At 40.4% G+C, this 12,829-nt stretch overlaps 1 protein-coding gene across 1 annotated transcript in view; it reads left to right on the forward strand.

Annotated features, from left to right (window-relative positions):
• The window catches only part of LOC121516156 (collagen alpha-1(X) chain-like), a 47,482-nt gene extending 38,295 nt beyond the window's left edge, over positions 1–9,187 (forward strand). The window contains exons 2-5 of the mRNA XM_041797254.1: positions 5,188–5,282; positions 5,703–5,781; positions 7,478–7,606; positions 8,907–9,187. Of these exons, the coding sequence (XP_041653188.1) occupies positions 5,188–5,282; positions 5,703–5,781; positions 7,478–7,606; positions 8,907–9,187 (584 nt within the window). The remainder of the gene's footprint in view (positions 1–5,187; positions 5,283–5,702; positions 5,782–7,477; positions 7,607–8,906) is intronic.
• The last annotated feature ends 3,642 nt before the right edge of the window (positions 9,188–12,829 follow it).

Genomic DNA, 12,829 nt, shown 5'->3' on the forward strand with positions numbered 1-12,829 from the left:
GACTACAAGTACTGTAGCTTTTCACAGGAATGAGCAACCACAGGTACTGATTAAAGCATCCCACTGATACAACAGCACTGCTAAAAGCATTTACTGTTCTCCCCTCATTCTGTTGTTTTGATGCAAAGGCTGAAAGGTTAAATGAGACACTGTATGCTAAATACACCAACGACATATGTGATGACTGTAAAATCTGGAAACAAAGCATATCCAACATAACTTTGAGTTGTGGAGGGCAGAAACAGTCTCAACACAATCTGTTTTTTTTTTTCTGTCTTCAAAACATCAAAACTAAAGGTTGATTGGACCACATAAAGACAAACTACATAAATTTTATCTCTGGTTTACATGGTGACCAACAAGCAAAACATTGTAGATGCTTCTCAGCGGTGCAACAAGAGCCCTTTTTACACATTTCTAGGTTTTGCAACCTGAAAGCTCTCTGTTGAGTCGAGTGGTTTCTAGTGAACATATCCCACTATAACTGAGGCAAATCTATCATTGCACTGTGTCTCAGTGTAAATCTAACAATGTCATACTTATGTAAGTTTACCTGGCTTCCCAAATAACTTAGCAGGAAGAATGAAGTCTTTGGTGTAACATGGTACAAAGTCTGTTTTGCAGTAGTGTTGCGTGTTACTGCTGGTAACTTAGAAATTGTTACTGTTACCTGTTAAATCACAAATTAACTGTGAGTAACCAGATTTTTTTGAAGGCTGAGTTCAATTTCACCTTCCACACCCAGGCCTGATTACAGTCAGACCTCCTGAAAGAAGAAATCCCTTAAATAGAACCAGTCTGACAAGGTGAAGTAAGATCTCAAAAAGCTACACATCATGGCCTGATCTAAAGAAATTCAAAAAACAGATGAGAAACAAAGTCACTGACATTTCTATGGCTTTGGGTGTCCAGAGTAGCACAGTGACAGCCATAACCCACAAATGGTGAAAACTTGAAACAGTGGTGAACCGTCCCAGGACTATCAGGCCTACCAAAATTACTCCAACAACTCCTCCAGGAGGTCACAAAAGAACCCAAAACATCATCTAAAGTCTTGCAGGCTCCACTTGACTCTATTCCATGGACTGACGAGACAAAAGCTGAACTTTTTGGATGGTGTGCATCCTGTTATCTCTGGAGTTAAACTAACACAGCATTTCATTAAAGAGCATCAGATGGTGTGATGGTCCGGGGCTGCTTTGCTGCTTCAGAACCTGGACAACTCGCAGTCATTGATGGAACCATGTGTTCTGCTCTCTAGCAGAAAACCCTGAAGGAGAATGTCCGGCCATTAGTTTGAGACCTCAAGTCCAAGCCCGCTTGGATTATGCAGCAAAACAAAGATCCCCAACACACCAGCAAGTCCACCTCTGAATTAACCTTGCAAAGCAGATGGATAAGCCCATTTCCTTGTTTCTCACTGCCAAATCCAGCTTGCAAAGCTCCCATTTGAACCGTTTGGGCCCGGTTAGAAAGTGACAGGACCAATCAGCGTCAAGGGGCAATACTTTGCGGCGCAGCAGAGTCGTGACATAAGCAAGCTGTAACAAGAGCTGGTGCAGTTATGCCGGAAGAGATTAGCGTGGATGCTGCTAAAGCGCCAGTTTTATCAGAACTTGACAACATTTCTTTGTTAAAAGAAGAACAAAGAACAGCAGTGAGTTTTTTACTTTTAAAAAACAACAAAAGTCAAGTACTTACCTGTCTATAGTCGCCATGTTTAGTGTTATTCCTCAGTAGCTGCTTGATAGCAGCTACGGCACGTGTTTTGGTGCTCCGATTGGCCCCTCAGAGATGTGACAGACAGAACGTTTACCCAGTCACACTCCAAGTTTTTTTTCAAATCCTATTGAAATGTTTCCTATTGAAGCTTTCCCAGATGGATATGTGAAACACATCCATCTGGCGTGTCAGGTTACCTCTGAATGGCATAAAAAAGAGAAGATAATAAAGGGTTTGGAGTGTCAGAATCCAGACTTGAATCTGATTGAGATGCTGGCATGGGGTTGCAAAGTGGTGCAGGGGTTAGCACTGTTGCCTCACAGCAAGAGAGTTCCTGGTTCACTTCCCGGTCAGGGACAGTGCAGAGTTTGCACCATTCTCATTTTGTTAGTTGAGCACTTTTAATCAGCCATAGGTGTGAATGTGAGCATGCCTGATTGTCTGTCTCTATACTGACTGGCGTCCAGTCCAGGGTATAACCCCCTCTTGCCCAGTGAACACTGGGATAGGCTCCAGCCCCCTGCGACCCCCAACAGGATAAGCGGTATAGAAAACAGATGATGGATAGATGCTGTGGCATGACCTTAAACATGCAGGAAAACCTTCCAGTGTGGCTGAATTAAAACATTTCTGCAACAGAGAGTGGGCCAAAATTCCTCTGCAGAGATGTGAAAGACTCATTACCAGTTATCACAAGTGCTTACAGTTAATGCCACCAAGGGTGGAACAACCAGTTATTAGGATGACTTTTTCCACACAGGGCCCAGTAGGTTAGGATTCCCTTTTTCCCTTTAAATAAATGAAATCTATCTTTGTCCAACATTAAGATTTGTTTGATGCTCCGGAACATTTATGTGTGATGAACTATGCAAAAAAATAAAAAATCAAGAGGGAAGCAAATACTTTTTCAATGCACTGTACATATGCATGTCCCAGCACATGATCTGTAGCATCTAAGCATTTAAGAGAGTACCTAATCACTTCATGTATTCTGCATCTAAGTGTAAATTCACTCTAATCTCCTCTGAATAGGAATAATGAAATTATCTCCTATTTTCAGAGCTGTGAAAGCCCACAGGTGCAAATGAATGGCTCTAAATTGACAACTAAATAGCACTCTGTCCTCCCCGTCAGAATGAGAGCATCTGCCAATTACAATCATTTCCTTCCCACTCCACACTCCTCTCCAGCTTCCTGTGTTTACCTCCATAAAAAGAAAGGCTTCATTCCTTCAGGAAGAGAAAATGCTTTTAAAAACGCTCCCCAGAGGCTGAGCGCCGCAGGGCGATGAGGCGAACTGACTAAGCTCAACTCTCTCGGTCAAACTCTGTATTCACACGTTATCACGCTCCTTACAAACAACAAATAAAGCAGCCACAGCACAGAGCGCCATCAGACCCTGAGGAAACAGTCTGTGCTTTCTGCTGCATGTCTGGAGGGCTTCAGTGACATTTCAGCTAATTGGTTAAAGGTCGGTCTCCTTTAAAAGAAGCAGCTTTCACTTCATTAGAGTTAGAGAAAGAAATGAGCAAACACCTCAAACTCTTTGAGTGCTCTGGTAAAAGTGTAGATGATGTTACATCACAGTGAAGAACTCAAACTAGAGCAGACAGGAAGTGATCTCTGCATAGAGAGAGAGTTCTGTAGAGTTTACAGCTTTACCAACTACTCAAATCAAGACAAAGAAATGTTGAGCTAGTTTATAGTCCTAAAAGAAGACACATTAAGGCAAAAAGAATAAAGAGTCTCAGAGAAATGACAGCAGACAAGGATTAAAAGCCTCTACCTAAAGCAGGAGCTGGATTCTGGATTCAGGTCTAACCTGAGAGCCTAACAGGATCAACACCTAACCATAAACTGTTAAACTCATTTTCACCAGTAATTAACTATGGGCGAAAAACTTAACCCTGATGATAAATGATTTTAAGGCAAAAAAGGCAAAATGAAGTTTAAAGGCTCAAATTTTGAGATAAAAAGTCAAACTTATTAGTTCAGAAGGTGAAAAATGAAGTTAAAAGTCAAAATAATGTTTTTAGAGGGCAAATATATAAGATAAATTCAGAATCATGAGTTTTCAAAGATCATATTCTGACATAAAATCCAAAATTATGTGTTGTAAAGGTCAAAATATATGTCTTTATATTTAAAACTGTGAATCTAAAAGGTAAACATATGAAATAAAAGTCAAACGTAACCATTCAAAAGGTAAGAAGATGAAAGTAAAAGTCAAAATAATTTCTGAGAAGGCAAATATATGAAATCAAATTCAAAATCATGAATCTAAATGGTCAAAATATGAGAGGGAAATTTAAATCATGAATTTTAAAAGTCAAATTATGAGAAACGTTTAAATTATGACTTTAAAAGGTCAAAATATGGGATTGGAGATGGAAGTTAGGATTACAAAAGGACAAAACATGAGATAAAATTTAAAAAGTTTTAATGTGATTTATTTGGTTCTTTACTACAACTGTTGATCTTAATGTTTTTTAAATCTTTACTGGGTGACATCTATTTGTTGTGCAATGATAGTGCCGTTTCAGATGTGTAAGCTGTCTACACTGTTGGCATTAATGCAACCCCATACCATCAGAGATGCAGGCTTTAGAACTGTGGTCTGAAAACAAGCTGGATAATTCCTTTCCTCTTAAGTCTGTAGAACATAGTATCCATGTTTTCCAAAATTAATCTCAATAATAATTAATCTGACCACAGAACAGTTTTCCATTTTGCCTCAGCCTGTTTTTAAATTAGCTTGGCCTGTTTCTGGATTGTGTTTACATGTGTCTTCTTTGTATGGTACAGCTTTAACTTGTATTTGTGGATGGCATGACCAACTGTGTTGACAGACATTGATTTCTGGAAGTGTTCCTGAGCCCATGCAGGGATTTCCAGTACACAATCAAGCCTGTTTTTAATCCAGTGCCTCCAGGGCCCAAAGATGACAAGCATCTGTAATGATATGAGCAACAGATGTTTTGCATCCCTTAAGAGCTGCCGTAGTTGTTGGAGCATGTGCAGTTTCTACAAGCCTGATGAGCTGTAAGTTTACAGACAACCATACCTGTAACATATGAATGGAGTTACCTTTATTTTTCTTCTTCCTTTCTGGATCTTTTGATGATATTATGTACCGTAGAAGGTGGGATAATCAAAGTCTTCTTATTTAAGTAGACTTGCCATGTGAGATGGATTACTGTTGAATAACTGTGAGCCCTTCACTCACTAACTGATAAAGTTGATTTCTCATAAATGTATTACCTCATTAATGCTGATAACAGGTTGTGATGGTTACATAAGAGATCCACGTTGCAAAAGAGATGTTAAATATTAATAGGCTGTCAATAAAGACTAATAAGCCAGACAGAGGGGTCACTTCAATCATACTTCAGGTGAGGTAACTTTTAAACATGAATTCTACCATTTTGTGGGGTTTCCTTTTACTGTTTTGTGGCTTGACATTAGCCCAGGATGATAGCAATGCTATTGAAACACAGTCATGCTTTCCTGATATGTGTGATCTTCTGAAAGAGTTGGCTGCCATAACAGAAAAACTCAAAGTGATGGAAACCAGGCTACAGGACGCTGAAACCAGACTGAAAGACAGTGAAACCAGGCTACAGGATGCTGAAACCAGGCTGGAGATCAGTGAAACCAGGCTGAAGGACAGTGAAACCAGGCTGAAGGACAGTGAAACCAGACTGAAAGACAGTGAAACCAGGCTACAGGATGCTGAAGCCAGACTTGAGATCAGTGAAACCAGGCTACAGGACGCTGAAGCCAGACTTGAGATCAGTGAAACCAGGCTACAGGACGCTGAAGCCAGACTTGAGATCAGTGAAACCAGGCTACAGGACGCTGAAGCCAGACTTGAGATCAGTGAAACCAGGCTCAAAGATGCTGAGACCAGGCTGAAGATCAGTGAGACCAGGCTTCAGGACAGTGAGACTAAGCTACAGGATGCTGAGGCTAGACTGGAGACCAGTGAAAGCAGGATAAACGACAGTGAAAGGAGGCTACAGAACAGTGAAAACCAGATTCTTGAACTAAATAACAAAGGTAAAGCTAATTTTTTTTCTTGTATTCTGTTTGAACATGCATGATTCATTGGATTTACTAAATAATTCCCTTAAAATAAGTGGCTTCATAATACTAGTACTACTACCTGGTGGTATACAGTGCCTATAAACAGTATTCACCCCTTTGGATGTTTTACCCATGCCAAAGTGAAAACAGATTTCTACAAAGTTATGGCAGTTAATGCACCTTTGGCTGCAATCTCAGCACTGAGTCCGTGTCTGTGTAGGTCTCAGTCAGGCTTGCACATCTGGACACTGCACTCCATTTTTTCTTTGCAAAACTGCTCAAGCTCTGTCAGATCTGTCATCTGTCAGATGAGGCGTGAACATCCTGTTTCAAGTCCAGCCACAAATCCTCCATTGGATTGATGTCTGGGTGCTGACTCAGCCACTCCAGAGCATTCACCCTCTTGTCTTTAAACCATTTCTGTGTAGCTTTTGCTGAATGTTTTGGCTTGCTGGAAAATAAATCCTCTCCCAAGCCGTAGTTCTCCTGCAGACTGAAAAAGATTGTCTTTCAGGATTTTATTATGCCACTTTCATTTTACCCTCTACCTTTACAAGTCTTCCAGAAGCATCCCCACAGCATGATGCTGCCACCATTGTGCTTCACAGTGGGGCTGGTGTGTTTGTGCTGACGTGCAGTGTTTGGTGTCTGCCAAACATGTTTGGTGGTCAAAAAGAACCATTTTGATCTCATCAGCCCAAAGAACCTTCTTCCACTTGACTACGGAGTCTCCCACATGCCTTTTGGTGAACTCTAGTCCAGATTTAATCTGAGTTTTCTTCAACAGTGGCTTTCTCGTTGCCACTCTCCCATAAAGCTTTGACAGATGTTGTCTGCAGAGTCTCTCCCATCTCAGCTGCTGCAGTTTGTGACTCCTTCAGAGTAGTCATAGGTGTCTTGGTGGCCTCTCTCACTAGTCTCCTTCTCGCATGGTCACTCAGTTTGTGAGGAAGGCCTGATCTAGACAAATTTACACATCTGCTTTATTCCTTTCATTTCAGGATGCTGGATTTAACTGAACTCTGGGGGATGTTCAGTGCCTTGGAATTGCTTTGTATCACTCCCCTGACTTAAAATTTTCAATAATCTTTTCTCTGAGTTGCTTGGAGTGTTCTTTTGTCTTCAAGGTGTAATGGTAGCCAGAAACACTGATTAACCAGTGACTGGACCTTCCAGAAACAGGTGTCTTTATTCTACAATCACTTGAGACACATTCACTGCTCTCAGGTGATCCCCATTTCACTGGCTGTGAGACTACTAGCAACAACAAGCTGGACCTCTGCTGAATTAGGCCAGTCACTGTAAAGAGGGTGAATATTAAGAATGCTTTTTTTTTTTTTTTTTGACATTACTTTGTAGAAATCTGTTTTCACTTTGACATTAAAGAGGTTTTTTGTAATTTATTTCTGTCAAAAAAAGTCAAACCATATTGACCATGACTGATTTATAAAATCAGTAGAAGGATAAAACAACCAAGGAGGTGCCACTTTGCATGATGACACCTGGACTGACAACCTAATAGCAAACTGCCTCCTACCACAGAGCCATACTGAATGTTTCTGAAAGTTTTTTTTTTTTAATATGAAATGCAAACAGGTATTTTAAGGACAATTTATTCAATCTAAATATTCGACAACTCAATACTGTTGAAATCTGCTGTTTGAAACAGGAAGAACCAAGGTGATCTTCAGTGCAGCGATAGGAGGGAGTGCAGCTGTTGGACCTTATGACACTGATACAACTTTAGTCTACAAAAGAGTGATAACAAACATTGGAAACGCCTACAGTCCAGCTACAGGTAATGACCAGTTGCTACATTTTTAGACAATGAATGTTGTTAGATCAGAGCCAGCCTTTATGATAGCCTTGCAAAGCTGATGGATTTGCCAGACTCCTTCTCTGTCATCAACCCGTCTTGAAAAGCTCCAATCCACAACATTTGTGCCACAGTTTAACCAGAACTGGACCATTTTTCTTTTTGAAATAAAGGATAAAAACAACACCAAAAGCTTTTCATGATGTGAAAGATGTTTTCAGGCTTCTGTCAACCTGCTTGATGAGTTTGTGAGAGTTATGGGCAAAAAGATAAGTTGTTGGATGAGTGGTTGTGTATACTGGCTGCTGTTTGAGTGATTAGCTCAGACTAACCCCGCATTTCCATATACAGCGTGCGCACCGCGGAACATCAGCGAATCGAACTGCAGAGCACTTCGCTCCCTTTCTAGTCTATCAGAGCATTTTCATAGCTGGTGCTCCAGACCACGCACGCCAGGAGCGGCACTCCGCTCTGCTTTGTTTCAGATACGCTGCAGGTCTATTTCAGCGCCGGCCGCTGCCAAACCTCATAAATTCCCTGTCGTTCAGCAAGCACCCAACCATGGAAGTCACAAGCGTAGAACATCCGGTTCTTTCAAAATAAAAAATAAAGCATGGACTCCCGATCATAAATCATCACAATATCAACATTATGTCTCATCCTGCAGCGAGAGCAAAGGGTCACCGAGAGGTCAGTGGGTTATAGAGCTACAATGGCGCCATTGACAAGGAAAAGCTAACTTTTAGGGACATTTAGCCAAAGAATTTTGCATAAAACCACAGATCCTTTAAGCAAACATGAACCTTTTAACTTCCTAATGTATTCACTCAATGGAGGAAGCAATAATATCATGGACTTATATTGGAAAGGATGATAAATTAACCCCAAAAGGTAAAATAGCCCATTGTTGGCATGCTATTCCTGCGTGATCTCTTCCTGCTGATCAGGAATTGCGCGCTACGGCGCAGTGGTGTAGACTCGCTTCCAGTGAGCGAGGTCACTCACCTTTCGGTTGGAACAAACCCGCGGCGCTTTGGTGTGCGGCGCGCATGCTGTATCTGGTAATTCAGGGTTAGCCACAGCAGCACTTTGTTAGAACTGGACAAGATGTCCTCATTAAAACAAGGGCAGAGGGCAACACTGAAAGCACACCTCCAATTTGCTTTCACCACTTTGTCCTTAGGCCCTGCATTAGATGGAAAAGTATAAAGAAATATCTGTGTGTGATCCTGTTTGTGTTCATGAATCAAGGTTTAATGTGCATTATCTGTTATTTCCACAGGTATCTTTACCACACCTGTCGCTGGTGTTTATTACTTTACCTTCTTCTTCCATGCTGGAGGGAACAGTAGAACTTATCTGCAGCTCTACAAGAACTCTGATTTGATGGTCACTGCCCACGATTACCCAACAGAGACTGATAGGGCTGATAATGGAGGGAATGCAGTGTTTCTTCAGCTGCAGCAAGGAGATCAGGTGTATGTGCGCCTGGGTTTGGATTCAAATGTGTGGGGAAATGACTATATTACAACTTTTAGTGGTTCTTTGGTCACTCAAATGTGAGAAACGATTAATGTCTTTACATCCTGACCATTCGGGCTTTGATTTTTTTTTTTTTTTTTTTTTTTTGTTTGTTTTATTGTTTGTTTGTTTGTTTTTTGTTTTTTTGTTTTTTTGCAAATAGCCTATCCTGCGTTGTGTTTGGGCATGTAAACATTACATCTTGATTTTAGAAACCAGGGTAAGCCATTGTTGGGTTTGAGAAACCCAGTTTTTCTACATGGAGAAAAAAAATTCAGTTTTACTGAAATTTGGCAGATTTTCATCTAAATTTATGCCGTTCTGTAGCAACTCAGGGCCTGATTCATCAGTAACTTCCTACGTTTTTTCTAAAAATTTGTTCTCTAAGAGAAACCTACGTGGCATTAGTGACCCATTGTTAAACTGCTGAATTTTTTTTTTTTTCAAGATTTATTTTTGGGCTTTTTGGGCCTTTATTCAACAGAGGAGGATAGTGGATAGAGTCGAAAACAGGACAAGAGTGGGGAGAGACATGCTGCAAAGGGCCACAGGCTGGATTATGAACCTGGCCACCCACATACATGGGACGCGCCTTAGACCGCTGCGAGCCCCCTTAAACTGCTGCATATGTTGCACCTGTGTTCTTATGTTGAAGAATGTAAGCTGTAGTCACATTTCTTCTAATTAGCAAAGAGAAATACCTCTTTTATAACCATATAGGGGACATTAGACTGCAGTACTGTGTGCAAACACAGAAGGTACACAGAAGTGAAAGGAGAGGGAGCAAGATATCAGTAATATCCAAATAAAAATAAATGGTTAAGTAATCACAATACATTGAAATAATTTGATGTCTTTGATTGATCTTGTTCTAAAGAGGATGGCATCAAAAGAGGAAGATATGATTTTATTTTTAGCACCAGTAGAGGAAATGAAATACAACTCAGTCAGAAAGTATTCAGGCCCCCCTTTGCTTTCTTCAGTTTTCTTAATTTTACATTGAAGCTCCATGTGAAAGCCAGGCTTGGAGAAAAGTTGTTAAAGACCCTGTAAAGTAAAAACAAATCTGTATTTAGGTTTGTTGTATGACAGGTCACTGTGCTATGAACCCCCAGGTCAAATTTTAGTCAAATAAAACATCTCAAAGTTTATCAAATTAGGCTTTAAAAATCGTGAAAAATGACAGTACAATCTGCTCCAGGATGATGTGGGCGTGTCTGTTGAATACGCTTAAGCCACGCCCACTCAGGAGGGAATATGTTCCTCTATTGTTTTAAAAATATTAGAATCTGAATGGAGGACAGCACTCACATCATTATCCTGACTCTTGACCTTTTGTTGACCTCAAAAGAAAAGACAAAGTCTGTTTTGTGGCTCATATCTCTTTTATGATGCTTTACATGACCCGTTGGCCACTGTGGCTTATAGATTTGGCAAATTTACCTCACAATGAACAAAAAAACAGCATTTAACTGACTGTTAACTTTCAATAAAGGCAGTGGCATCAGCTAACAACAGGCTGGACTGAGATGAACTGCTCTGTGATTTTACATTGTAGTGTTAGAGGAGCGGGGTCATTCTCCACTGTGGGCTCGTGACATCATCAGCCCACATATTTGCTCCGCCCACATGAAACCAAGTCAGGAAAGAGGTGAAAAACTTTCTCACAGTCTCAATCCAAACTCCAGCCCATGTAGATCTCAGTGTTTTCACATGTTTACAGCAACCGTATTCCAACATTTCCAGTGTGTTAAGACAGTAACTTTGGATTTCACTTTACAGAGACTTTAAAGAGGTGTAGCTAGCCTTTCAGCTAAGTACAAGACTCCACATGACTTCTGTCCTCCTTCATGTGGCTAGACACGTAGTGTGAGGTCTGTAGGACTAAATTATTTGTGATATTGATGCCACAGCAGGTAAAATGGTTCATCCTTGAGAAAAATACCTCTTTCATAAACTGTAAGGAATGTTATACCCAATGTACGTAGACATTTTCTGGTGGTAACTGCAGCATGCAGGTCCACCTAGAGCTTTAGCATTCTTACTTCTTACACTGATTCCTAACTCTTCATGTCCTGCCCTCCATCTGACTTTATCATCACCGTGATCATATGACTGTAAGCAAGCTGTATCTGTTACACTTTGTAAGGTAAACTGGAGAAGATTTACATTATAAAAATGGCCATTTCTCCTCTGATTTCTTTAGATGATGCAAAAATCCAGTAAGCAGCAGACACTGAGTTAAAGTTTATGCAACACAAACTGAGGCAAAGATGTGTGAAATGATTTAATTTGAACAAAAGACTGCACTTCTGGGTTGTCTTTTCTGTTGATGTCTTCATTTTACTTTTCCCTACCGAGACAAGACAACAAAAATCCTGTCTGGAGGAAAGTCTGACAACAAAATGAAGCTCTGTAAAATAGGAAATCAGTCTGTGTGAGATGTCAAACACTGAGAATATACTCTACAGAGAGTGGGCGTGTTGATAAAGTCATTGTGCAGAAACTTTCTCTTCACAAAGTGAAAAGAAAACAGCCAATTAATGGAAAGGAAGGAGGGAATTTGGTTTGAATTACAAGAAAAAAAAGCATAGTTTGTATTTTTCTGTTGAATTCTTTTTGTTAATCAGCTCAGGCGATGTCCCCTGTCCTGATTGTTCTCACACTTTACCCCTGTGCTCTGACGCTTTAATTTTCGGGTAAGTTTTTGGTCATTTGTAGCCTGCGGAGGATCTGAGTCCCTTATTTTCTTTCTTTTTCTTCTGTATTGAGTTTGTGGTGATGCATGAAGTGTTTAAGTTTGTCTCCAGAGTGTGGCTGTGTTTAAACGCCTCCATGTGAGTGAATAAATCTGTGAACATCCATCTGCCCCTGTGTGCGTCTCTGCAGCTCGCTCTGATGAAACTCTTACACAATAACAGTCTGATGCCCTTATTTTACACCAGGGAGAGTTTCAGTTTCACATCAATGTTGTTTCCTTATGAAACAGTTTCATATAAATCCTTATCACTGCATGCCGGTAATGCTCAGGTCAGATTACATGTTTAGCCAGTAAACCAAGAGAAAACGGTTTCTTGTTTGGATTCAGATCTGCTCTTGTTTGTAATAAAGCAAAATAAGGAACTTCTTCACCACAGGAAAAGGAACGTATTATGGATTGGATAGGAAATAACACATCAATAAAAAGGTAAATATTGGTAACACAGGGTGCAGATAGCTTTTGACTTTAGAAATGAGACATTAAGAAGCAGTGGTGGATTTATTTTACATCACCGTGGCTACAGAGAGACGTTCCAGGGGCTTAACCAATGTGTGCTGAAGGGACAATAAAGCGTTTGGCTAAAGAAAAAAAAAATGTAATTAAAAAAACTTTATCTGTTGGGGGCCTTGTGTATAAGCATCAACAGTGGTGTGGTGCAGGGTATACAGAGTATCGCCACACAGTATACCCACTTCTAAATAAGGAGTACACTATATGGACAAAAGTATTCAGCCACCCTACCATTACACCAACTGGAACTGTAATAACACTGACACTATATGGAGTTGGCCCTGTTTTGCAGCAATAACAGCCACCACTATTCATGGAAGGTTTTCCACAAGATTTGGAGTGGTTTATGAGATTCTGTAGAGCCTTTCTGAAATAAGGCACTGAAGTTAGATAGGAAGGCCTGGTTCACAATT

This window comes from Cheilinus undulatus, linkage group 10 (genome assembly GCF_018320785.1).
Source record: "Cheilinus undulatus linkage group 10, ASM1832078v1, whole genome shotgun sequence".
Classification (NCBI taxonomy): Eukaryota; Metazoa; Chordata; class Actinopteri; order Labriformes; family Labridae; genus Cheilinus; species Cheilinus undulatus.